This window comes from Balaenoptera acutorostrata, chromosome 6, assembly GCF_949987535.1.
Source record: "Balaenoptera acutorostrata chromosome 6, mBalAcu1.1, whole genome shotgun sequence".
Taxonomy (NCBI): Eukaryota; Metazoa; Chordata; class Mammalia; order Artiodactyla; family Balaenopteridae; genus Balaenoptera; species Balaenoptera acutorostrata.
This window is the reverse complement of record NC_080069.1, coordinates 54,496,205-54,522,134: the sequence shown is the minus strand read 5'-3', so window position 1 is coordinate 54,522,134 and position 25,930 is coordinate 54,496,205. Positions and strand designations below refer to the sequence as shown.

The following is a 25,930-nucleotide window of genomic DNA, read 5'->3' as shown; positions in this document are numbered from 1 at the left end:
TAAAAATATTTATTTATTTATTTGGCTGCGCCAGGTCTTAGTTGCGGCACACGGGATCTTCATTGCTGCGTGCAGGATCTTCATTGCGGCATTTGGGATCTTTGGTTGCAGCATTCAGGATCTTTTAGTTGCTTGCGGCATGTGGGCTCTTAGTTGCGGCATGCAGGATCTAGTTTCCTGACCAGGGATGGAAGCCGGGCCCCCTGTATTGGGAGAGCAGAGTCTTAACCACTGGACCACCAGTGAAGTCCCTGTATTAACTGATGATTGTTTTTAGGTTACTTTCCTTTAAAAAAAAAAAAAAATCAAAGTTACCCGAAGCAGAATTGGATTAGTTATGTTCACCTCTACGTACTGAGGGCAACACACGACCTGCCTAGAGGAAGTCTATTTTTATTTCTAACGTGAAAATAGTAATGATGGGTTAAGGAATTGTAACATACATTCTTTAATCAAGTTGCACGTTCAGTTTTGGTGTTTCTTTTTTAAAGAGACAAAGCAAAACAGGAAGTTTTCTCTAGTAAGAATTTAATGAATGAAGAAAAATGATAAACTGACTAAATACAAAGTATGTATTTTTTCTCTTAACCACAATGTATACATGCACATAATATTATATGAACAAAAATAATTTAAATCTTTATAAATAGTGAAATAAGTATTAAACTTGATAAATAAATATTTAAGTAGATAAGTAAAGAGATAGATCAGCATGGGCATCTGTGATGGACTAGTGCCTGTAGAGTAGAACATCATGTTGCTTAATATTCCTGAAAACACTTGACAAATTAATTCAATTCAGGGCGTGATGAGATCAGAAATGAGAGTCTTTGACATGGCAGCACAGGTGGAAGTGTGGTCTTGTTAGGCAGTGAGAATCATTTCCGTGTTGAAGCAGGTGTGTGTCATTCCTTCCTCCTAAGTCTTTCTTGCAAGTTTGTTGAGGAAGAGAAGGATCTCATGACTTCTGCTCTGACAATCTCCCAGGCACAAGGGCTGTACTTCTTCTCTTGCAGATAGACAGTGATTCTGTGGAAGTATTTCCTCACAGCCAGGATGGAGTCCTCCTTCAGCAGGGGAGTCCCTTCCAGTCCCGCCTCCTGCATCAGACAGGCTTGCAGGTCAGTGAGCTGCTGAAAAAGTGCAGTGCAGAACTTGTCCAGGAGGGTCTCATCCCAAGCGGCAGCCGAGCCCTCCGTGCTGAAGAGCTGGAAGGTCTGCTGGATCGTCTCATGGACGACAGCGATGGCTTGAGCCTTCTGGAACTGGTTGCCACCAAACGCCTCCTGGGGGAATCCAAAGTCATTTCTGTCCTTCAGGCAGGAGAAGGGGGAGATTCTCCTCATTTGTTGCAGGAGCATCAGGGCCCTCGTGTTAGCCAGGCTGTGGGTCTGAGGCAGGTCGCAGCCCAGAGAGCAGGTGGAGTTGCAGCTGAGCAGCAGCAGGGCCAGGAGGAAGGACAAGGTTGGGGCCATCAGGGACCTTGTAGATGCTGCTGGCCTGGCTGAGGTGGGGACTCTGTGAACCCTGCTCTCTAGGTTCTCTGAAGACCTTCCTTCAGGCCTGGGTCTTAAATGGGGATGAATTTGTTTCCATTTTCTGAATGTTCCCTCTTACTTTCTACTTCTGTTTTTGCTTTTCATTTTGCACTCTCCAGATAGGTTAGGGCAGCGTTTCTCAACCACTGTTTTTCATCCTTGCCTCCCCTTCTGCCCACAGAGCCTTTTTAGATATTATTCTTCCATATGGCCCCCCTATGAAATTTTGATACACACATATACTGTGTCCATTGATATGTACTCCATGCATATCTTTACTTTATAAATAGAAAAAGAAAATGAAAAATTTATTCTTTTTATTCGATGCAGGGCTGAGTATGCCAAGAAAATTATGCTAAAAATTAACTGTAAAAGCTACTGCAATTAATTTAACATTTGGGTTAATTGTGCAGAATGACTTTTAATGTAATACTTTTACTTAATAAATAGGAATGTATCAAATTACATATTCAATAAAAATTTATACAAATACTTCCTAAGAATACCAATGTATAGATATATTTAAAAATCTATCAAAACTGCTAAAACCATTGAAAATTTAAATGATTTTCTTAACATTTATTTTTAGGTAATTATTACTTTTGATTCATATCATAAAATGATTTCTAACTTCACTAGCTGCTAGATATTCATCTAGATATTGTCAACAACTTTTTCTCTTTAGGGCTAGACATAATTATTGATCTCCTAGGTAACTTTTTTAGAATTAAGTAATAAAATACAACCTATTTGTGTTTAATTCCTGATGCCCACATCACCCTGAGGCTCAAACATAAGCAAAATCCACAAGACAGACAACGACAGCTCATAAGTAAGCAAAGGCCATCTCTCACATTGTGACTGAGTTCAAGCATATGATGGAGAGAAAGTCCTCTAATGAAACACCAAGCCACCATAGCTTGTAGCACTGAGCCTGCATACTGTGTATCTTCCATGCACAATGCCTCTCATCTCATACACCAGAAAACCCAAAGAGAACAATGAATACAAAGGAATGAGATTTTGCTGGATAGTGTTGAGCTTTGGAGTGCCACCCACCATTGTAGTGGCTAAGATTTGTTCACACCCCTAAGAACTAATGTTTGCACCCATGGGAGCAATCTGCTCCCCAATGAGAATGCATGATCTAGGAATCATCATCAATTTGAATTTTTCTCTGTATTTTTGCACTGAATTTCAGATTCCCCAAAGGACTGTCCAAGGTTCCAATCCAAGCCTATTCCTTTCAAACAAAAGAAAACCATCTTTGTAATTAATTGAGAACTGGATAAGTATTGATTGATATCATGGAAAGAATTAACTTTCAACTCTGATCATGAATTCTTTTATTTTGCAGTGGATGTTCTGTGGCCTCAGCCCTCTCCAATTCCGATCTTTCAATAAATAATAGGTATGTGACCATCTTTGGCAAATCAGCTCTGTAGCAACTGGGCTCTGTCGTATTCTCTGTGGTATCCTCGGCACCAGGCCCAGTGTAATCACGCCACAAGTCATTTTAACCAAAGCAGTTTCTCAGATGTTTTCCTTCTAATGGAAGGCAGTTACGAATGACCAAGCTATTTTCATTTATCACGGTCATATTGGCCATGATTATAATAGACAGTGGATAGTAGTTCCACTCTATTCCTACTGGTATCAGTCATGCCTACTGAGTTTGTTGCTAAAACCACTAGGATTCTCTTCCCTTTAAGGTGCATATGGCCCTGCAGATTCAAGTTGTAAGAGCAGCACAATTTTCAGCCTTTGCCCGGCACTCTATTAAACTCAGGAGGATGGCCTCGTCGCTAATTTGTCCTCTACTAGGTCCTGACAGAATATAACCAGCTTGGTGTCACATACAGAGCCACGTATCTGAAGTCAGACTCTCCCTGATTCACACAGGTCACAGCAACCAGACAATTAACCGCGTTACTCTTCGGTGGATCTTTACAGATGTGGCAATGACTACCTATATACTGAGATTCTTTGGAGACTCCTCACAAAGACTGATGAACGATCATTTTCATCCTGTGTCTTCATTCCCTTCCAAGGGACGATGGGGTCCATTTCAGTTTGATTTCCAAATTTTGACACATAATAATTAAAGCATTACTGCAGGTTGAAAATCAAGAGTTTGGATTCTGAGTCCTCGGTCTGCTCTTTTGGCCTGATAAATTGCTCATCTTCTTTATTTACATGAATATATTCTCTCTTCTGGATGCCTAGACATGTAGCCTTCAATGCCTTTTCTGGTCTGAATGTTTCTGTCCCCACAAAATTCGTATTTGGAAGTCCTAACCCCCAAAGTGATGGTATCAGGTGGCCGGCCCTTTAGGACTTGATTAGGGTGTGAAGATGGAGGCCTCACGAATGGAATTAGTGCCCTTATCAAGGAGATCAGAGATAAATGCCTCCCTCTCCTGCTGTATGATGATACAAGGAGAACTCTGCAGTGTGAGACGTGAAGCAGGCTCTCACCAGAACTGGACCACGCTGACAGCCAGATCTTGGATTTCCAGACTCTGGAGCTGTGAGCAATACATTTCTGCTCTTTCCAAACTACCCAGTCTATGCTCTTTTGTTGAAGAAGCCCAAATAGTAAGACATGACCTGACTTACTGTGTCCTCAGGATACGTCCCAGGAGTCTGTAAAATACCTAAAGCGAGAGACACCATCTTACCCAACCCCGTTTCCTAGACAGCTAGTCCAGTCCCTATCATTTCCAGAGCTCAATCCATACTCATGAAGGGACCAGTGATGATAGTAATATTAGAAGGAACAATACAACATATATTAGATAGATATGATATGAGAGGACGATAATCTACAGAGACTTTGTAAATTCTTCATGGTTCTACAAGGGAAGTGATAATGGAATATTGTGTGAGATATTTTTTTAAAGATCATTTGCAGGAATATTTTCTTCTTCAAGTTTGCATTTTCAATACTTAGAAGAGCAGGATGAGAATCACGGGCCTGGACACAAATGGAAGAGTCGCTCTCCCCTTTTTCTTCAGTCATCCTCAAGTACTTGCAAGGAACTGCCTGATCATACTTTTCTCATCTCCCTCAGGCAATAAGGAAACAACTTGTGTCTACGTTTGTGGATATTTTCCTCGTAGGCTATGCCTTTGGGCATCAACTTGAATGCTTCTTTCAAACAGTCTATGATGCTGTGAACTCTGAGTGACATCCGTGTCATCTTCCCCAAGCTGAACTTGTGGAATAAGAATTTGGCTCTGATTGTGGGTGTGTTGTTTTTTAGTGTTCTTTATTTCAGCAAATGAGCAATAAAAATACATGAAATCATAATACCACTGAGTCTGAGAAAAAACATCCAAACTTGACTGTTTTCTTTCTTTTAAGGCAGAACTAGAGGATGAGATTTTTTTTAACTTTTTATTTCATACTGGAGTATATCTGATTAACAATGCTGTGCTAGCCTCAGGTGTACAGCAAAGTGATTCAGCCATATGCATACATGCATCCATTCTTTCTCAAACTCCCCTCCCATCTAGGTTGCCACATAATACTGAGCAGAGTTCCCTGTGCTACACAGTAGGTCCCTGTTGGCCATCCATCCCAAATATAGCAGTGTGTTTATGTCAATCCCAAACTCCCCAACTTTCCCTCCCCCACACCCTTCCCCCCGGTAACCATGAGTTTGTTCTGTTAGTCTGTGAGTCCGTTTCTGTTTTGTAAATAAGTTCATTTGTATCATTTTTTTAGATTCCACATATAAACGATATTTCTCTTTCTCTGTGGGTCAGATTGTTTTTTAACGAAGTAAGTGTGTGCAAGCAAGAACATTAGTTGTTCCTCTCCACCCACACCCAGAACTTCATTAGGACAATTGTGTAAAGAGGAAAAGTGGTCTTATGCACTGAACTTGTCTCCTCGTCCATTAATCATCCAATAATTCCCCATCGTCTTTGCAGTGAGATTTCCACAAGGATAAATCCAGGCCATGCAATGTGAGCAGAAGTGCTCTTGCCCTGTATATTCCTGGCCCTTGAAAACCTCCCATGTGATGCACCAGACTATTTTCCCTTTACCACTGAGTGGAATAGACTCAAGTACTGCAGAAAAATTTGGAGTCACCTGTTGATGATGGAAAAATCCACAAAACAGGGGGTACCCATGTCCCCGAATCACTCTTTGGAGAGCAACTTAGAACATCCATCTGATCAGGAATGCCTGCCTTGTGTTCTTATACCAGGGAAAGATAAGACTCTATTATGATCAAATTCCTGACAGCATTCTGTTTACCTGTTACAGCAGTCAGCATTAAGTTAACTGACAAATATCTCTTAACACCACACTATCCAAAAAACCTTTCTATACTTCATATGTTGGAAATAGCAAATACCCCTCCCAAAACTTAAAGTGATCTTTTAAATTACGTTATAAAATTATTGATACAAGAAAAGAGATTGGGGCTTCCCTGGTGGCGCAGTGGTTGAGAATCTGCCTGCTAATGCAGGGGACACGGGTTCGAGCCCTGGTCTGGGAAGATCCCACATGCCACGGAGAAACTAGGCCCGTGAGGCACAATTGCTGAGCCTGCGCGTCTGGAGCCTGTGCTCCGCAGCGGGAGAGGCCGCGATAATGAGAGGCCCGCTCACCGCGATGAAGAGTGGCCCCCACGTGCCACAACTAGAGAGAAAGCCCTCGCACAGAAACGAAGACCCAACACAGCCATAAATAAATAAATCAATTTAATTAAATAAATATTTTAAAAAGAAAAAAAGAAAAGAGATTGTGTTCTTCTGTCAAAACCTGTTTTAAGATCATGATTTTCATTTCAGACATTTTTCAGCCTGTGAGGAAACACAAGTCAAGGTTGCTTTGGACTTGAACACTAATGTAATTGAATGAAAAGTGTCACGAGTATAAAAAATATTCTGTATTTGTTGACATTTCTTTGAGAATTCTTACATAAGGGAAAGGCACCTTTCAATTTCCACTCTGACAACTTCCCAGGCACAGGGGCTGTATTCCTTTGCCTTCAGGTAGACATGGATTCCGTGGAAATACTCCCAGGCAGCAAGTCCCAAATCTCGACAATCTAGATTGTCTTTTTTCAGCTGCTCCAGTCGGTGCAGCCTCAGATGAAGGCTGGACAGAAGTTTATCGAGGAGGGTGTTGTTCCAGGCAGCATGGCTGTCCTCCGTGGCGAAGAGGTTGAAGATCTGCTGGAGCATCAGATGGTGGTGACAGGTGCCTTGAGTCATCTGGATTGGGGTGATATTCTCTCTTTTCCAAGGACATTTGAAGTCGGTTCTGTCCTTTAGGCACCACTGAGAGGGGATCCTTTGCATCTGTGCCAAATGTTGGAAGACTTCCTTGTTTTCCTGGCTATGGCTTCTAGTCAAGCTCCAGCCAAGAGAGCAAGCAGGGATGGAGCAGAGCATCACTCCTGCCACTAGCAAATAGATCTGGGCCATTGAGAATGAGTGATTCACTAGATGGCCGCCAGGGGGCGCGCGGGCACCGCCAAACAATTAGTGGGAAGCTTCCTTCCCTGGAACTGTGGACAGCTTCCTTCCCTAGGCGGCCGGTAGAGGGCGCAGAGTTTGTTTGGGAAACGCCGACTACTGCGTTTGCAGTCTGCGGCTGTCTCCTGCGGTTCGAGAGACAGGGCGAAACGTAGTCTCTGAGGCTGCTTTAATAGTCAGCATAGCGCGCGAAACACCTTCGTTTACTCGGTGCTGAGTGTTGAAGAGGAAGCCTTGTCGCGGCCTGGCCAGCGACATTTTTGTCTGGTTGGGAACCGGAACCTTGCATTTTCGGGGCTTCTCCTGAGTTTTGCGCTTTATTTTCTCACAGAAACTTGAGCGAGGCAATTTTGGGGAAAGAAGCCTTTTTCTGAGCGGTCTGAGGTGGGGAATCAGAGCGATTCCCAGCCTCAGAGAAAGGGGAGCCGAGTTTACAGATTCGGGCTCGTTTCTGGCGCGAGGCAGCGAAGGCTCAGAGAAAAGGGAACGCGGCGGCGGCGATGGGACGACAGGACGATGTTGGGGCCGCCCTGCGGGTGAGTCGGAGCGCGGCCACCACCGGGGCCGAGGACGCGGGAGCTGAGCGCCCCTGTAGATGCTCTGGGACTTCATGGTGTCTTTCAAGGATACAGCGTTAAAGTGAGGGAGAAAGTACTGAATATCTGAAAAGAAGGAATATTAAAACACTCACAGCATTTTATTTTTTATATTTTAAAATTAATTTTATATTTAACTTAATTCATATCATATTTAAATTAACTATTTTAAATGTTTCATATTTTTATAATAAATTGATGTTTAAATATTTTCAATATTAAGCATAGAATATTAAAATATATTTTCATATTAAAATATATTTTCCTATTAAAATACAGCATTTTATTAAACTTTATTTAAACTATTGTCTTTATACTAAAGTATTTAATATAATTAATTATTTGTTTATTTATTTTAGGCTGGGTTTATATTTATTTTAGGCTGGGTTCAGTCTTCCTGGCGGTGCGCGGGCTTCTCATTGCGGTGGCTTCTCTTGTTGAGGAGCACGGGCTCTGGGCGCGCAAGCTCAGTAGTTGTGGCTTGCGGGCTCCAGAGCACAGGCTCAGTAGTAGCAACACATGGACTTAGTTGTTCCACGGCATGTGGGATCTTCCCAGACCAGGGATCAAAGCCGTATCCTCTGCGTAGGCAGGTGGATTTTTAACCACTGCGCCACTAGGGAAATCCCAAGTATTGAATGCAACTTTACTTTTCTACCTTTAATGGAAGCCAACTCATTAATATTTTCAAGATTACTTTTTCACTTGTTTTTAATTGAGGGAATTACCATGTTTGACAATTTCTAATGACCCCGTGATAGTCTTAACTGATGTTTTTTTTTATTATATTCCATTAATAATGAAGATTTGTGTAAAAATGGCAATTTGATCTTGACATAAAATGCTAGGACAGTTGTCTTTTTCTTCTCCTTTCCTTATCCCCTCAAATCTTCTTTTTTTTTTTTTCCACACACACACACTGTATTTTATTTTTACAAGAGATAAATAGACTGACACCAAGCATTGTACATGGATGACCACAACAAAAGCAACAATGATTGCAATTACCAAACATGAAACACACTCATACTATGTCATAATATTGACATTCATTCCAGTAATCCTCCACTGTAACAGCTCCTTTACTTTGCAGTGAAAATTGATTTGTATATTCTTTGCCTCTGAGTCCTTGTGGGATTTTTTTTTAATTCAGACAGAAAGTCACAAAAATTATACTCATCCTCATCAGTTCACTCAGTCCCACGTAATTAATTTTTTTTTCATCTTGATCTTTTGTTAGCACTTTTATGAGTTCATCAGTTTTTCATTAGAGTTCTGAAAATGCTTATTCATTCAGTTCAGCAGTACAGTCAGTTACCAGAAACCTGTACTTGTCAGAGTCTTTTCCATGAATTTCTTGAAGATGAAACCCTTTTATAGGAACATATTTGCAAAATCATCAGAGTACACCCAGAACTGTCTGTAAATGACAAAAGACTTAAAAATGACCACAGTTAAAGATTTGATGAAAGTTCATAATAATGCAGTTGACAAGAAAATTAGTTATTTCTGAGATATACATTTTAAAGTAATAACTAGGATTATTACTTATAACATTATACCAGAACATATAAGATTTTTAGAAGTTTCCTGTAATGTCTGAAACATTTATATTAACATATTTCCATACATATTTCCATACAAATACAAATATAAGATTTTTAGAAATTTCATGTAATGTCTGAAACATTTATATTAGCATATTTCCATACATATTTCCATACAAGTACAAATATAAGATTTTTAGAAATTTCATGTAATGTCTGAAACATTTATATTAACATATTTCCATACAAATAACCCAATGAAAGTTTAGTATTAGTTGTTTTGTTTGTTTTTTTATACTGCAGGTTCTTATTAGGCATCAGTTTTATACACATCAGTGTATACATGTCAATCCCAATCACCCAATTCAGCACACCACCATCCCCACCTTACCGCAGTTTTCCCCCCTTGGTGTCCATATGTCCATTCTCTACATCTGTGTCTCAACTTCTGCCCTGCAAACTGGGTCATCTGTACCATTTTTCTAGGTTCCACATACATGCATTAATATACGATATTTGTTTTTCTCTTTCTGACTTACTTCACTCTGTATGACAGTCTCTAGATCCATCCACGTCTCAACAAATGACTCAATTTCGTTCCTTTTTATGGCTGAGTAATATTCCATTGTATATATGTACCACAACTTCTTTATCCATTCGTCTGTTGATGGGCATTTAGGTTGCTTCCATGACCTGGCTATTGTAAATAGTGCTGCAATGAACATTCGGGTGCATGTGTCTTTTTGAATTACGGTTTTCTCTGGGTATATGCCCAGTAGTGGGATTGCTGGATCATATGGTAATTCTATTTTTAGTTTTTAAAGGAACCTCCATATTGTTCTCCATAGTGGCTGTATCAATTTACATTCCCACCAACAGTGCAAGAGGGTTCCCTTTTCTCCACACCCTCTCCAGCATTTGTTGTTTGTAGATTTTCTGATGATGCCCATTCTAACTGGTGTGAGGTGATACCTCATTGTAGTTTTGATTTGCATTTCTCTAATAATTCGTGATGTTGAGCATCTTTTCATGTGCTTCGTGGCCGTCTGTATGTCTTCTTTGGAGAAATGTCTATTTAGGTCTTCTGCCCATTTTTGGATTGGGGTGTTTGTTTCTTTGATATTGAGCTGAATGAGCTGTTTATATATTTTGGAGATTAATCCTTTGTCCGTTGATTCATTTGCAAATATTTTCTCCCATTCTGAGGGTTGTCTTTTCGTCTTGTTTATGGTTTCCTTTGCTGTGCAAAAGCTTTGAAGTTTCATTAGGTCCCACTTGTTTATTTTTGTTTTTATTTCCATTACTCTAGGAGGTGGATCAAAAAAGATCTTGCTGTGATTTATGTCAAAGAGTGTTCTTCCTATGTTTTCCTCTAAGAGTTTTATAGTGTCCAGTCTTATATTTAGGTCTCTAATCCATTTTGAGTTTATTTTTGTGTATGGTGTTAGGGAGTATTCTAATTTCATTCTTTTACATGTGGCTGTCCAGTTTTCCCAGCACCACTTATTGAAGAGACTGTCTTTTCTCCATTGTATATCTTTGCCTCCTTTGTCATAGATTAGTTGACCATAGGTGCGTGGGTTAATCTCTGGGCTTTCTATCTTGTTCCATTGATCTATGTTTCTGTTTTTTGTGCCAGTACCATATTGTCTTGATTACTGTAGCTTTGTAGTATAGTCTGAAGTCAGGGAGTCTGATTCCTCCAGCTCCATTTTTTTGCCTCAAGACTGCTTTGGCTATTCGGGGTCTTTTGTCTCTCCATACAAATTTTAAGATGATTTGTTCTAGCTCTGTAAAAAATGCCATTGGTAATTTGATAGGGATTGCATTGAATCTGTAGATTGCTTTGGGTAGTATACTCATTTTCACAATGTTGATTCTTCCAATGCAAGAACATGGTAGATCTCTCCATCTGTTGGTATCATCTTTAATTTCTTTCATCAGTGTCTTACAGTTTTCTGCATACAGGTCTTTTGTCTCCCTAGGTAGGTTTATTCCTAGGTATTTTATTCTTTTTGTTGCAATGGTAAATGGGAGTGTTTCCATAATTTCTCTTTCAGATTTTTCATCATTAGTGTATAGGAATGCAAGAGATTTCTGTGCATTAATTTTGTAACCTGCAACTTTACCATATTCATTAATTAGCTCTAGCAGTTTTCTGGTGGCAGTTTTAGGATTCTCTATGTATAGTATCATGTCATCCGCAAACAGTGACAGTTTTATTTCTTCTTTTCCAATTTGTATTCCTTTTATTTCTTTTTCTTCTCTGATTGCCGTGGCTAGGACTTCCAGAACTATGTTGAATAATAGTGGTGAGAGTGGACATCCTTGTCTCGTTCCTGATCTTAGAGGAAATGCTTTCAGTTTTTCACCATTGAGAATGATGTTTGCTGTGGGTTTGTCATATATGGCCTTTATTATGTTGAGGTAGGTTCCCTCTATGCCCACTTTCTGGAGAGTTTTTATCAGAAATGGGTGTTGAATTTTGTCAAAAGCTTTTTCTGCATCTATTGAGATGATCATATGGTTTTTATTCTTCAATTTGTTAATATGGTGTATCACATTGATTGATTTGCGCATATTGAAGAATCCTTGCATCCCTGGGATAAATCCCACTTGATCGTGGTGTATGATCCTTTTAATGTGTTGTTGGATTCTGTTTGCTAGTATTTTGTTGAGGATTTTTTGCATCTATATTCATCAGTGATATTGGTCTGTAATTTTCTTTTTTTGTAGTGTCTTTGTCTGGTTTTGGTATCAGGGTGATGGTGGCCTCATAGAATGAGGTTGGGAGTGTTCCTTCCTCTGCAATTTTTTGGAAGAGTTTGAGAAGGATGGGTGTTAGCTCTTCTCTAAATGTTTGATAGAATTCACCTGTGAAGCCATCTGGTCCTGGACTTTTGTTTGTTGGAAGATTTTTAATCACAGTTTCAATTTCATTACTTGTGATTGGTCTGTTCATATTTTCTGTTTCTTCCTGATTCAGTCTTGGAAGGTTATACCTTTCTAAGAATTTGTCCATTTCTTCCAGGTTGTCCATTTTATTGGCATAAAGTTGCTTGTAGTAGTCTCTTAGGATGTTTTGTATTTCTGCGGTGTCTGTTGTAACTTCTCCTTTTTCATTTCTGATTTTATTGATTTGAGTCCTCTCCCTCTTTTTCTTGATGAGTCTGGCTAGTGGCTTATCAATTTTGTTTATCTTCTCAAAGAACCAACTTTTAGTTTTATTGATCTTTGCTATTGTTTTCTTTGTTTCTATTTCATTTATTTCTGCTCTGATCTTTATGATTTCTTTCCTTCTGCTAACTTTGGGTTTTGTTTGTTCTTCTTTCTCTAGTTTCTTTAGGTGTAAGGTTAGATTGTTTACTTGAGATTTTTCTTGTTTCTTTAGGTAGGCTTGTATAGCTATAAACTTCCCTCTTAGAACCGCTTTTGCTGCATCCCATAGGTTTTGGGTCGTCGTGTTTTCATTGTCATTTGTCTCTAGGTATTTTTTAATTTCCTGTTTGATTTCTTCAGTGATCTCTTGGTTATTTAGTAACGTATTGTTTAGCCTCCATGTGTTTGTGTTTTTTACGTTTTTTTCCCTGTAATTCATTTCTAATCTCATAGCATTGTGGTCAGAAAAGATGCTTGATATGATTTCAATTTTCTTAAATTTACTGAGGCTTGATTTGTGACCCAAGATGTGATCTATCCTGGAGAATGTTCCGTGCGCACTTGAGAAGAACGTGTAATCTGCCGTTTTTGGATGGAATGTCCTATATATATCAATTAAATCTATCTGGTCTATTGTGTCATTTAAAGCTTCTGTTTCCTTATTTATTTTCATTTTGGATGATCTGGCCATTGGTGTAAGTGAGGTGTTAAAGTCCCCCACTATTATTGTGTTACTGTCGATTTCCTCTTTTATAGCTGTTAGCAGTTGCCTTATGTATTGAGGTGCTCCTATGTTGGGTGCATATATATTTATAATTGTTATATCTTCTTCTTGGATTGATCCCTGGATCATTGTGTAGTGTCCTTCCTTGTCTCTTGTAACATTCTTTATTTTAAAGTCTATTTTATCTGATATGAGTATAGCTACTCCAGCTTTCTTTTGATTTCCATTTGCATGGAATATCTTTTTCCATCCCCTCACTTTCAGTCTGTATGTGTCCCTAGGTCTGAAGTGGGTCTCTTGTAGACAGCATATGTATGGGTCTTATTTTTGTATCCATTCAGCCAGTCTATGTCTTTTGGTTGGGGCATTTAATCCATTCACGTTTAAGGTAATTATTGATATGTATGTTCCTGTGACCATTTTCTTAATTGTTTTGGGTTTGTTTTTGTAGGTCCTTTTCTTCTCTTGTGTTTCCCACTTAGAGAAGTTCCTTTAGCATTTGTTGTAGAGCTGGTTTGGTGGTGCTGAATTCTCTTAGCTTTTGCTTGTCTGTAAAGCTTTTGATTTCTCCATCAAATCTAAATGAGATCCTTGCTGGGTAGACTAATCTTGGTTGTAGGTTCTTCCCTTTCATCACTTTAAGTATATCATGCCACTCCCTTCTGGCTTGCAGAGTTTCTGCTGAGAAATCAGCTGTTAACCTTATGGGAGTTACCTTGTATGTTATTTGTCGTTTTTCCCTTGCTGCTTTCAGTAATTTTTCTTTGTCTTTAATTTTTCCACTTTGATTACTATGTGTCTCGGCGTGTTTCTCCTTGGGTTTATTCTGTATGGGACTCTCTGCGCTTCCTGGACTTGGGTGGCTATTTCCTTTCCCATGTTAGGGAAGATTTCGACTATAATCTCTTCAAATATTTTCTCTGGTCCTTTCTCTCTCTCTTCTCCTTCTGGGACCCCTATAATGTGAATGTTGTTGCGTTTAATGTTGTCCCAGAGGTCTCTTAGGCTGTCTTCATTTCTTTTCATTCTTTTTTCTTTAGTCTGTTCCGCAGCAGTGAATTCCACCATTCTGTCTTCCAGGTCACTTATCCGTTCTTCTGCCTCAGTTATTCTGCTATTGATTCCTTCTAGTGTAGTTTTCATTTCAGTTATTGTATTGGTCATCTCTGTTTGTTTGTTCTTTAATTCTTCTAGATCTTTGTTAATCATTTCTTGCATCTTCTCAATCTTTGCCTCCATTCTTATTCTGAGGTCCTGGATCATTTTCACTATCATTATTCTGAATTCTTTTTCTGGAAGGTTGCCTATCTCCACTTCATTTAGTTGTTTTTCTGGGGTTTTTTCTTGTTCCTTCATCTGGTACATAGCCCTCTGCCTTTTCGTATTCTCTGTCTTTCTGTAACTGTGGTTTTTGGTCCACAGGCTGCAGGATTGTAGTTTTTCTTGCTTCTGTTGTCTGCCCTCTGGTGGTTGAGGCTATCTAAGAGGCTTGATGGGAGGCTCTGGTGGTGGGTAGAGCTGACTGTTGCTGTGGCGGTCAGAGCTCAGTAAAACCTTAATCCACTTGACTGTTGATGGGTGGGGCTGGGTTCCCTCCCTGTTGGTTGTTTTGCCTGAGGCAACCCAACACTGGAGCCTACCCGTGCTCTTTGGTGGGGTTAATGGCAGACTCTGGGAGGGCTCACGCCAAGGAGAACTTCCCAGGACCTCTGCTGCCAGTGTCCTTATCCCCACGGTGAAAGAGAGCCACCACTTGCCTCTGCAGGAGACCCCCCAACACCAGCAGGTACGTCTGGTTCAGTCTCCCCCAGGGTCACTGCTCCTTCCCCTGGGTCCCGATGCACACATTACTTTGTGCGTGCCCTCCAAGAGTGGGGTCTCTGTTTCCCCCAGTCCTGTCACAGTCCTGCAATCAATTCCCACTAGACTTCAAAGTCTGATTCTCTAGGAATTCCTCCTCCCGTTGCCGGAACCCCAGGTTGGGAAGCCTGACGTGGGGCTCAGAACCTTCACTCCAGTGGGTGGACTTCTGTGGTATAAGTGTTCGCCAGTCTGTGAGTCACCCACCCAGCAGTTATGGGATTTGATTTTACTCTGATTGCGCCCCTCCTACCGTCTCACTGTGGCTTCTCCTCTGTCCTTGGACGTGGGGTATCCTCCTTGGTGAAGTCCAGGGTCTTCCTGTCAATGATTGTCCAGCAGCCAGTTGTGATTCTGGTGCTCTCGCAAGAGGGAGTGAGAGCACGTCCTTCTACTCCGCCATCTTGGTTCTGTCCCGTCTTAACTGATTTTTAACTCATGTTCCTGAAATGTCTTTCCCAGGACCTCACCTTGACTATATGGTTAGAAAGAAGACTTGGTGTGTACAAGCAACTGAGGACGTTTAGCAGGTCAGACTTTTTCATTTTTCTTTAGTAAGAATTTTATACACTAAGTGGAATTTGCCCAAATTTCATTTACATCATGAAGGCTTACTTTGTAAGACTGTCAGGGCCATGCAAATGGAGGTCAACTTCATTTCCTTACTTAATATTTTTATATTTTGTTCCTCGTGCATATTTTGGTATTAATTTTCATTTTAAAATATTGCATTAAAACATCCTTTATCTTGATGACTTAGATTTGGTGCCTTCTTACCATTCGTGCTTAAGAGAAGTACTAGCTTAACATTGCCCTAATGCTAACCCAGGAAATAGCTTTTGAATTAGAGTATTGTGCTGTTCCATGGCTGAAAATCTAGGAATGCTTTACTTCTCATCACTCTTTCCCACATATACATATTTCTAACCATTTTCCTGGTCTCTACAACATTATTTTAATGTCTTTTTTTTTTAAGGAAGAAAAAACCCTTTTGACGGCCTTCATCTGATTTTCTCAACTCACACCCCCTTGGCTATGGTAACCACAAATCTGATCTCTTTTTCTCTGAGGTTATGTGTTTGTTTTGAAAGTATAATTTAATCTGTGTCTTAAAAATTAACACCAGAGGTGGTCTGAAACAAAATAAGGTGAGGAAAAGGACTATTTATCTCATTTATACTAGTCACAGAGCAGCCTTTTTTTTTTTTTTTTTTTTTCTGGGGAGGAGGTCAAAACACTTTCTTAGATGCTGCAAAGAGCTTCAGATGCCGTAGGATTTCTCCTTAACGTACCGGACCCTGCTCTAAGGGTAGAGACTAGGTCTCTACTCCTTCGCAGGCCGACAGGCAATCCCTCTCCTAGAGTTTGCATTTGGGGGCCTCACCATGCAGACCCCTGAGTGTTAAGGAACCTGTAGTCAGAGCTTCTCTTGGCTGGGCTGAGGGTGGACTATACAGGTTACCATTTGTTATATTAACACAAAAGGCTGCTATCATTCACTCTGTTCAAATTCTCAGCCTATACTTGGCAAACTTTATTTTATTTGATCTAGGCAATGTCTTGTGTGACCACAACTAAAGTTGTCTCCATTTTTTAAAAGAGGAAATGAAAATCTGATGTCATTTAAATTCAGGAGCCCCAGATTTTGGTCAGAGTGGAGCTTTCTGCTGCTCCCAGGCCCTCCTCTTCATCAGCTCTGAGCACTGGCCCTCAGCTGCACTGAGCATGCGGTGCTCCCTTCATCCTAATTCTGCCTCTGAAGTCTGTCCTCCCTGCTCCCTGGAGGGCAGTCACCATCCCTGCTTTACTTTCCTGGAATCCACATTGCCAAGCGCCTTGTCACATATACGTGCAGTCAGAACATTTCTGGTGACAGAATCAGGAGAACTGCATGAATTCACCCTTGCTGTTCATTTTTAATGAATAATAATGTCACCATTATCTGTAAACTGTCAGAAAACGTGAGCTATGGTCCTGTAAAGACATGTGGAAGAATTTAAATCTAATGTATCAGACCCTTTAGAGGAAAATGCAGAGAGGTGAGGCTAGTTGTATTTTGGTGCAATTTAAGAAGTGGCAAAGTAGAGTACAGGGTCAAACCTCTAAGTATTCTCATTAGAATTGAAAAAGAGGTATATTGAGACTCAGGTTTTTATTTCAACCTTGGGTCTCATTTAGATGAATACATCCTATTGGATTGACACTCTTTCATGTTCCAGGAGTGTGTTTAATTTCCAGTGCAATAAAAGAAGAATTGAAGTTGTGACATTCTATGTTGCTCATAAATGGAAGACAAATTGCAAAAACATGGGAACAACACTGGGATAAGTAGAGAAATGACAATCCTGGCCTATTTAAGAATCTCATTTGCAGGCAGGTACTCAGAGCAGCTGGATACAGGCTCCCACAGCCAGACACCTGCATCACCAGGCTCAGCGGGGCCTGCCACCCTCCTCATTGATGACACCCAGGATGATGTTCTCCAGCCCTGTCTGCACCCTTAGCTGTGCCCGGCCCCGAACCACGGCCTGCCAAAGCAGGAGACCCTCCCAGTCCTGCCCCTAACAGGGAGAATCTTCTTTGTTTTCCTGCCTGAAGGACAAGAAGGTTTTCAGGTTGCATCAGCACCAGCTGGCTGACAGCCAGTTCCAAAACGCTCAGGCCGCCTCATTCTCCATGAGACGATACAGCACTTCTCCTTCGTCTTCAGCACAAACAGCTGAAATTCCTCACTGGGCTTGATCAACAGTGGGAAGATCTGGAGACTCGTTTGGTGCAGGAGATGGGGAGGAAAAGACCGTCCTGGTCAATGAGGACTCCAGCCTGACTTTGAAGAACTCCTTCCAAAGGACCAGGCTCGATCTGAAAAGCAAGTCCATAGCTGCTGTGCCCAGGACAATATGAGAGTGGAAGTTAAGGCGTGAAAATCAGAGTGTGCTTTCCCTGTATGTTCAACCTCAGAGAACCCAGGAGTGGGAAAAGGAGACCTGGACCCAATCTTCTACAATGGAGTCTTCTCTGCTTAGAGGTGGCCTCAAGCGTGTCAATATTCGCTCGGTTCAATGACTTTTCTTCTGATTCAGTTGTAAATGCATTGAGTCATGTCAGCACATTGTTTTTCAATAGTAAGTGGAAACAATACTTTTGAATGGACCGAAAATTTATTTTTAATTTGAAATAATTAGAATTATTTCTCTATGATGATTGTTATATTTACCAAATTTATTCTTCATATTATGATATGGTCAGCTTTGTGTCTTATTTTCCTTTGCTTTGGGGGTGCAAAAGGTATATTTTAAGTGTTAGGTTTAACTCATACTCTTAAAGAAAATCAGAGTGTCCTTAAACCTTTAATCTGCCTTAAAATCCAAAGGGAACATAAATAGTTTTATTCATTTCATTGGTTCTTAAAATATTTTGAAGTATCTCTGCTTTCAGGATTTTACTTGTGTTTTTTAATATATTGGTAGATAAAACAAAGATATTACTTTCTTAATGGAGCACTCTGTCAGAGAAGACAGGCCTTAAAGAGTGAAAAATTAGCTTGAAACCCTTTCTAGGATGTGAAAGAGATGCACAAGTCATTATGACAGGTTATAGCAGCTGGAGCTATTCTCTTTTACTTGTTCTTTCTCGGAGAAAGCATGTCTAATGGTTGCTGATTCAGTTTCAGCAGTTGCATGATCAATAAACTGTGAAATATATTATGGAATCATGGAATTTAAACTTCAACAAAGAAGTGTGAATATCCCTTGTATTGTTGGCACCGTGATGGGTGCCAAGTACAATGAAAATAGTGGACACATTGCCTGGTGTCACAGAGCTTGCAGTCTGGTGGAGCTATGGGTAACTAGGTGTTCAATTAAAGGAATGCTAATGCTGTGACAGGGAAAGTACAGGTTCTTGGGAGCATGTGGGCTTGCATGGATCAGGGAAAGCTTCTGCAAGAGCAGTTGGTAAGCTGGCATCCCAGGGGTCTGCAGGAGTTTGCCAGGTAATTGCATGATGGTCAGTTTTGGCCATGTATGGAGATTATCTAGGGTAGCAGGTAAATATGAGGGTTTGGAGCTAATGACATTTGTTTGGAGATGTGAACCTGGGTAAAGACTTGCATGTGGAAGTCAACAGTCATAGAGATGACGTTTGGAACTATTTGGGAGGTTGAGACTATATGTGCAGAGAGGATGAAGGGTGGGACAAGCATAGATCTTTGAGGAACACCAATTCCGTAAGATGAGAGTGTGGAGTCAACAAAGAAAGGAGAGCAGGAGGAGCAGAAAAGCAGACGATGGTGGTGACACAGAGACCAGATGAAGGTCAGACTTTAAAATGGCGGGTGTAATAACAAGTATCTGATGCTTCGGACCTGTCAGCCAAGGCTGCTTCACATTGATCTCTAACCTCAGTAAGATGTAGCTTATTGGCAATATCTTATGACCTAGTAAGTAATTTAAGAAATTAATCTCAATTTTCAAAATATTTTTTTCCTCTCATTTGTTTTAAGCAAGGGTCTTAGAAGACCCTTAAGGCTTAATAGACCCTTAAGGCTTAATAGATTAAGCATTCAGCTTTATATATATAATCAGGGTTTTTCATTGGAGAGTTTTATTCACTTCTTCAAAATGTCATTTTATATGGATAAGTTGCATAAAAATTTGTAATCTGTTTGCATCAAAATGCTTTTAATTTCAGCCTGATGTAAATTTAAACTTAATATATTACTTTCTACTTAATATTGATAAATATCTCTGTGCCAATGCACTGATTGCATTTTGTTTTGATGCCCACTAGAGATCCATAGGTATTAGTAATCTAGTGTTTGGTACATCCATGAGAATATTTCATTTGCTAGTAGAATTTAAAAATTTGTGTGTGTGCTTTGCACAATACTTAAAAAGATGATCCTATTTTAATTCACAGAGGTAGAATTTTTGCATAACAAAATGATGAGCTCAGTAAGGCACAAATATGGCATTATATCAATATCTTTTGGGGACTTCCCTGGCGGTCCAGTGGTTAAGACTTTGCCTTCCAATGCAGGGGGTGTGGGTTCGATCCCTCATTGGGGAGCTAAGATCCCACATGCCTCAGGGCCAAAAAACCAAAACATAAAAAAAAACAGAAGCAATATTGTAACAAATTCAATACAGACTTTAAAAATGATCCACATCAAAAAAAATCTTAAAAAAATATGTATCTTTTGAGTGGACATGAAATAATGGCTTTCACTCCTTTGTGCATACCTGTCACAATAACGACTATCATTGCTATGTTTAATATGTCCCTGGTGCTTTAAATAATCTGCTCACTTAAGATAACTTTATGACTTATTATATTCTCATTATATAGAGCATATAACATGCGATGGTATGTTGAATGGAATATAGTAGTCTCATTATCCCTATTCTAAAGCTGAGAAAACTGTACTGTAGGAAAAAGAAAACAATTGCCCTAAATCATGCATGAAGTTGAAGGAAGACTAAGGAGATGCCGAGCTAACAAATGTACTGGTCACCTGAGAAGACAAGAGTAACCCACAAGAGAAGATGCAGCAAGACTGTCATTTTCAAACCGTTTTACTGGCATAAGTATGTTCAGCTTATTACATTTATCCCTTTTATTAACAACTCTGAGGACCAATGATGTCCCTAACAGTGTGCAGGATACTGGGTGGGAATACGAAGTGTAGCTGGAGAGTGAGCTGAGTACGGTACCTGATGCAGATGGAGATCCCTTTCCTAAGCCTGGTAAGACTATGCTGTTCCACTCCCAGGTTTGCTAAGACCCTATACTGCTCTGCCTCCCCTTTGGCCTCCTCTTGTCCCTGCTTGCTCAACCACAAACATGGCCAGGAATTGTGCGTCCCTGCTGCTCCAGAGCCTGTCCCATGAGAAAGGAAAGGCGAAAAGTCCTCAGTTGTACACTTTCATGAAGTCTAAATTGAGAAGTGGGGAGCTGAGCTGCTTTGCCCAGCTTTCATCAGGATGCAAGAAGGCCTTGGAGTTAGATGAAAGTTATTCTCCATCAGAATATTTGGGGTCCTCTGGTTTGTTCCATTTCTTTCTGAACTTGAGACCTCAGGAATGCCAAATTCCAGTGCTGTTTTGGGGAGTGTGTGAAGTTTCTTGTCTCTGTTCCTAGAGGCTGATTGGGACATTTGGGAATCTATGTGCCTGTGTAACCCCAAACATTCCAACCCATGGCTGTTTACAGATCAATATCATGATGGAGAAGGGGAAGGACTGGGAAGTCCTGTTCCTGAGACTCATTCTTTAATGGATTTTCTCAATTTGTAAAGCCCCTCAGTATTTGTCAAGTTCCTATGCTTTTGTATTTGCTTTGTGAAGGGCTGTATTCATCCTGACACAAATGAAGGCGGCTGAGATGGTAGAGGGTGTGCAAGGCCACTGTCAGACTCCCTCCCTAACCTTCCTCTGCCTCAAACACTCAAAGTCAGCTCTCAGTCAGAACTGGAGAACCTCTTCTTTTCTCTCAACCCAGTTCCCAGACTACTGCATGTGGGCTCTTCGTTGCGGCATGCAGGATCCAGTTCCCTGACCAGGGATGGAAGCCGGGCCCCCTGTATTGGGAGAGCAGAGTCTTAGCCACTGGACCACCAGGGAAGTCCCTGTATTAACTGATGATTGTTTTTAGGTTACTTTCCTCTAAAAAAAAAAAAAATCAAAGTTACCCGAAGCAGAATTGGATTAGTTATATTCAGCTCTAGGTCCTGAGGGCAACACACGACCTGGCTAGAGGAAGTCTATTTTTATTTCTAACGTGAAAATCATAATGATGGGTCAAGGAATTGTAACATACATTCTTTAATCAGGTTGCACGTTCAGTCCTGGTGTTTCTTTTTTAAAGAAAAAAAGCAAAACAGGAAGTTTTCTATAGTAAGAATTTAATGAATGAAGAAAAATGATAAACTGACTAAATACAAAGTAGGTATTTTTTCTCTTAACCACAATGTATACATGCACATAATATTATATGAACAAAAATAATTTAAATCTTTATAAATAGTGAAATAAGTATTAAACTTGATAAATAAATATTTAAGTAGATAAATAAATAGATAGATCAGCATGGGCATCTGTGATGGACTAGTGCCTGTAGAGTAGAACATCATGTTGCTTAATATTCCTGAAAACACTTGACAAATTAATTCAATTCAGGGCGTGATGAGATCAGAAATGAGAGTCTTTGACATGGCAGCACAGGTGGAAGTGTGGTCTTGTTAGGCAGTGAGAATCATTTGCGTGTTGAAGCAGGTGTGTGTCACTCCTTCCTCCTGAGTCTTTCTTGCAAGTTTGTTGATGAAGAGAAGGATCTCATGACCTCTGCTCTGACAATCTCCCAGGCACAAGGGCTGTATTTCTTCTCTTGCAGATAGACAGTGATTCTGTGGAAGTATTTCCTCACAGCCAGGATGGAGTCCTCCTTCAGCAGGGGAGTCCCTTCCAGCCCCGCCTCCTGCATCAGACAGGCTTGCAGGTCAGTGAGCTGCTGAGAAAGTGCAGTGCAGAACTTGTCCAGGAGGGTCTCATCCCAAGCGGCAGCCGAGCCCTCCGTGCTGAAGAGCCGGAAGGTCTGCTGGGTCGTCTCATGGACGACAGCGATGGCTTGAGCCTTCTGGAACTGGTTGCCACCAAACGCCTGCTGGGGAAATCCAAAGTCATTTCTGTCCTTCAGGCAGGAGAAGGGGGAGATTCTCCTCATTTGTTGCAGGAGCATCAGGGCCCTCGTGTTAGCCAGGCTGTGGGTCTGAGGCAGGTCGCAGCCCAGAGAGCAGGTGGAGTTGGAGCTGAGCAGCAGCAGGGCCAGGAGTAAGGACAAGATTGGGGCCATCGGGGACCTTGTAGATGCTGCTGGCCTGGCTGAGATGGGAACTCTGTGAACCCTGCTCTCTAGGTTCTCTGAAGACCTTCCTTCAGGCCTGGGTCTTAAATGGGGATGAATTTGTTTCCATTTTCTGAATGTTCCCTCTTACTTTCTACTTCTGTTTTTGCTTTTCAATTTGCACTCTCCAGATAGGTTAGGGCAGCGTTTCTCAACCACTGTTTTTCCTCCTTGCCTCCCCTTCTCCTGCCCACAGAGCCTTTTTAGATATTATTTTTCCATATGGCCCCCCTATGAAATTTTGATACACAGATATACTGTGTCTATCGATATGTACTCCATGCATATCTTTAATTTATAAATAGAAAAAGAAAGTGAAATTTTATTCTTTTTATTCGATGCAGGGGTGAGTATGACAAAAAAAATTTAGGCTAAAAATTAACTGTAAAAGCTACTGCAATTAGTTTAACATTTTGGTTAATTGTGCAGAATGACTTTTAATGTAATACATTTACTTAATAAATAGGAATGTATCAAATTACATATTCAATAAAAATTTATACAAATACTTCATAAGAATACCAATGTATAGATATATTTAAAAATCTATCAAAACTGCTAAAACCATTGAAAATTTAAATGATTGTCTTAACATTTATTTTTAGGTAATTATTACTTTTGATTCATATCATAAAATGATTTCTAACTTCACTAGCTGCTCGATATTCATCTAGATATTGTCAACAACTTTTTCTCTTTAGGACTAGACATAATTATTGATCTCCTAGGTAACTTTTTTAGAATTAAATAATAAAATACAACCTATTTGTGTTTAATTCCCGATGCCCACATCACACTGAGGCTCAAACATAAGCAAAATCCACAAGACAGACAACGACAGCTCATAAGTAAGCAAAGGCCACCTCTCACATTATGACTTTGAGTTCAAGCATATGATGGAGAGAAAGTCCTCTAAGGAAACATCAAGCCACCAGAGCTTGTAGCACTGATCCTGCATATTGTGTATCTTCCATGTACTCAATGTCAATGCCTCTCATCTCATACACAAGAAAACCCAAAGAGAACAATGAATACAAAGGAATGAGATTTTGCTGGATAGAGTTGAGCTTTGGAGTGCCACCCACCATTGTAGTAGCTGAGATTTGTTCGCACCCCTAAGAACTAACGTTTGCACCCATGGGAGCAATCTGCTCCCCAATGAGAATGCATGCATGATCTAGGAATCATCATCAATTTGAATCTTTCTCTGTATTTTTGCACTGAATTTCAGATTCCCCAAAGGACTGTCTAAGGTTCCAATCCAAGCCTATTCTTTTCAAACCAAAGAAACCATCTTTGTAATTAATTGAGAACTGGATAAATATTGATTGGTATCATGGAAAGAATTAACTTTCAACTCTGGTCATGAATTCTTTTATTTTGCAGTGGATGTTCTGTGGCCTCAGCCCTCTCCAATTCCGATCTTTCAATAAATAATAGGAATGTGACCATCTTTGGCAAATCAGCTCTGTAGCAACTGGGCTCTGTCGTATTCTCTGTGGTATCCTCGGCACCAGGCCCAGTGTAATCACGCCACAAGTCATTTTAACCAAAGCAGTTTCTCAGATGTTGTCCTTCTAATGGAAGGCAGTTACGAATGACCAAGCTATTTTCATTTATCACGGTCATATTGGCCATGATTATAATAGACAGTGGATAGTAGTTCCACTCTATTCCTACTGGTATCAGTCATGCCTACTGAGTTTGTTGCTAAAACCACTAGGATTCTCTTCTCTTTAAGGTGCATATGGCCCTGCAGATTCAAGTTGTAAGAGCAGCACAATTTTCAGCCTTTGCCCGGCACTCTATTAAACTCAGGAGGATGGCCTCGTCGCTAATTTGTCCTCTACTAGGTCCTGACAGAATATAACCAGCTTGGTGTCACATACAGAGCCACGTATCTGAAGTCAGACTCTCCCTGATTCACACAGGTCACAGCAACCAGACAATTAACCGCGTTACTCTTCGGTGGATCTTTACAGATGTGGCAATGACTACCTATATACTGAGATTCTTTGGAGACTCCTCACAAAGACTGATGAACGATCATTTTCATCCTGTGTCTTCATTCCCTTCCAAGGGACGATGGGGTCCATCTCAGTTTGATTTCCAAATTTTGACACATAATAAAGCATTACTGCAGGTTGAAAATCAAGAGTTTGGATTCTGGGTCCTCGGTCTGCTCTTTTGGCCTGATAAATTGCTCATTCTTCTTTATTTACATTAATATATTGTCTCTTCTGGATGCCAAGACATGTAGCCTTCAATGCTCTTTCTGGTCTGAATGTTTCGGTCCCCACAAAATTCGTATTTGGAAGTCCTAACCCCCAAAGTGATGGTATCAGGTGGCGGGCCCTTTAGGACTTGATTAGGGTGTGAAGATGGAGGCCTCACGAATGGAATTAGTGCCCTTATCAAAGAGGTCAGAGATAAATGCCTCCCTCTCCTGCTGTATGATGATACAAGGAGAACTCTGCAGTGTGAGACGTGAAGCAGGCTCTCACCAGAACTGGACCACGCTGACAGCCAGATCTTGGATTTCCAGACTCTGGAGCTGTGAGCAATACGTTTCTGCTCTTTCCAAACTACCCAGTCTATGCTCTTTTGTTGAAGAAGCCCAAATAGTAAGACATGACCTGACTTACTGTGTCCTCAGAATACCTCCCAGGAGTCTGTAAAATACCTAAAGCGAGAGACACCATCTTACCCAACCCCATTTCCTAGACAGCTAGTCCAGTCCCTATCATTTCCAGAGCTCAATCCATACTCATGAAGGGACCAGTGATGATAGTAATAGGAGAAGGAACAATACCAACATATATTAGATAGATATGATATGAGAGGACGATAATCTACAGAGACTTTGTAAATTCTTCATGGTTCTACAAGGGAAGTGATAATGGAATATTGTGTGAGATATTTTTTTAAAGATCATTTGCAGGAATATTTTCTTCTTCAAGTTTGCATTTTGAATACTTAGAAGAGCAGGATGAGAATCATGGGCCTGGACGGAAATGGAAGAGTAGCTCTCCCCTTTTTCTTCAGTCATCCTCAAGTACTTGCAAGGAGCTGCCTGATCATACTTTTCTCGTCTCCCTCAGGCAA

General features: G+C 40.5%; 3 protein-coding genes across 3 annotated transcripts; all 3 read right to left on the bottom strand.

Annotated features, from left to right (window-relative positions):
- Positions 1-905: 905 nt before the first annotated feature.
- On the bottom strand, positions 906-1,475 carry LOC130708421 (interferon alpha-1-like). The gene has a single exon (XM_057548482.1). The coding sequence runs from the start codon at positions 1,473-1,475 to the stop codon at positions 906-908; it is 570 nt and encodes a 189-aa protein (XP_057404465.1).
- Positions 1,476-6,473: 4,998 nt separating this feature from the next.
- LOC130708479 (interferon alpha-17-like) lies at positions 6,474-6,986 on the bottom strand. Its single transcript, XM_057549075.1, has one exon. It carries the CDS (start codon positions 6,984-6,986, stop codon positions 6,474-6,476), a length of 513 nt encoding a protein of 170 aa, XP_057405058.1.
- Positions 6,987-22,204: 15,218 nt separating this feature from the next.
- Positions 22,205-22,774, bottom strand: LOC130708424 (interferon alpha-1-like). The gene has a single exon (XM_057548487.1). It carries the CDS (start codon positions 22,772-22,774, stop codon positions 22,205-22,207), a length of 570 nt encoding a protein of 189 aa, XP_057404470.1.
- Between the last annotated feature and the right edge of the window lie 3,156 nt (positions 22,775-25,930).

Bases quoted from the DNA above. Each gene is read 5' to 3' on its own strand.
- LOC130708421 (XM_057548482.1), bottom strand. From the start codon at position 1,475: ATGGCCCCAACCTTGTCCTTCCTCCTGGCCCTGCTGCTGCTCAGCTGC.
- LOC130708479 (XM_057549075.1), bottom strand. From the start codon at position 6,986: ATGGCCCAGATCTATTTGCTAGTGGCAGGAGTGATGCTCTGCTCCATC.
- LOC130708424 (XM_057548487.1), bottom strand. From the start codon at position 22,774: ATGGCCCCAATCTTGTCCTTACTCCTGGCCCTGCTGCTGCTCAGCTCC.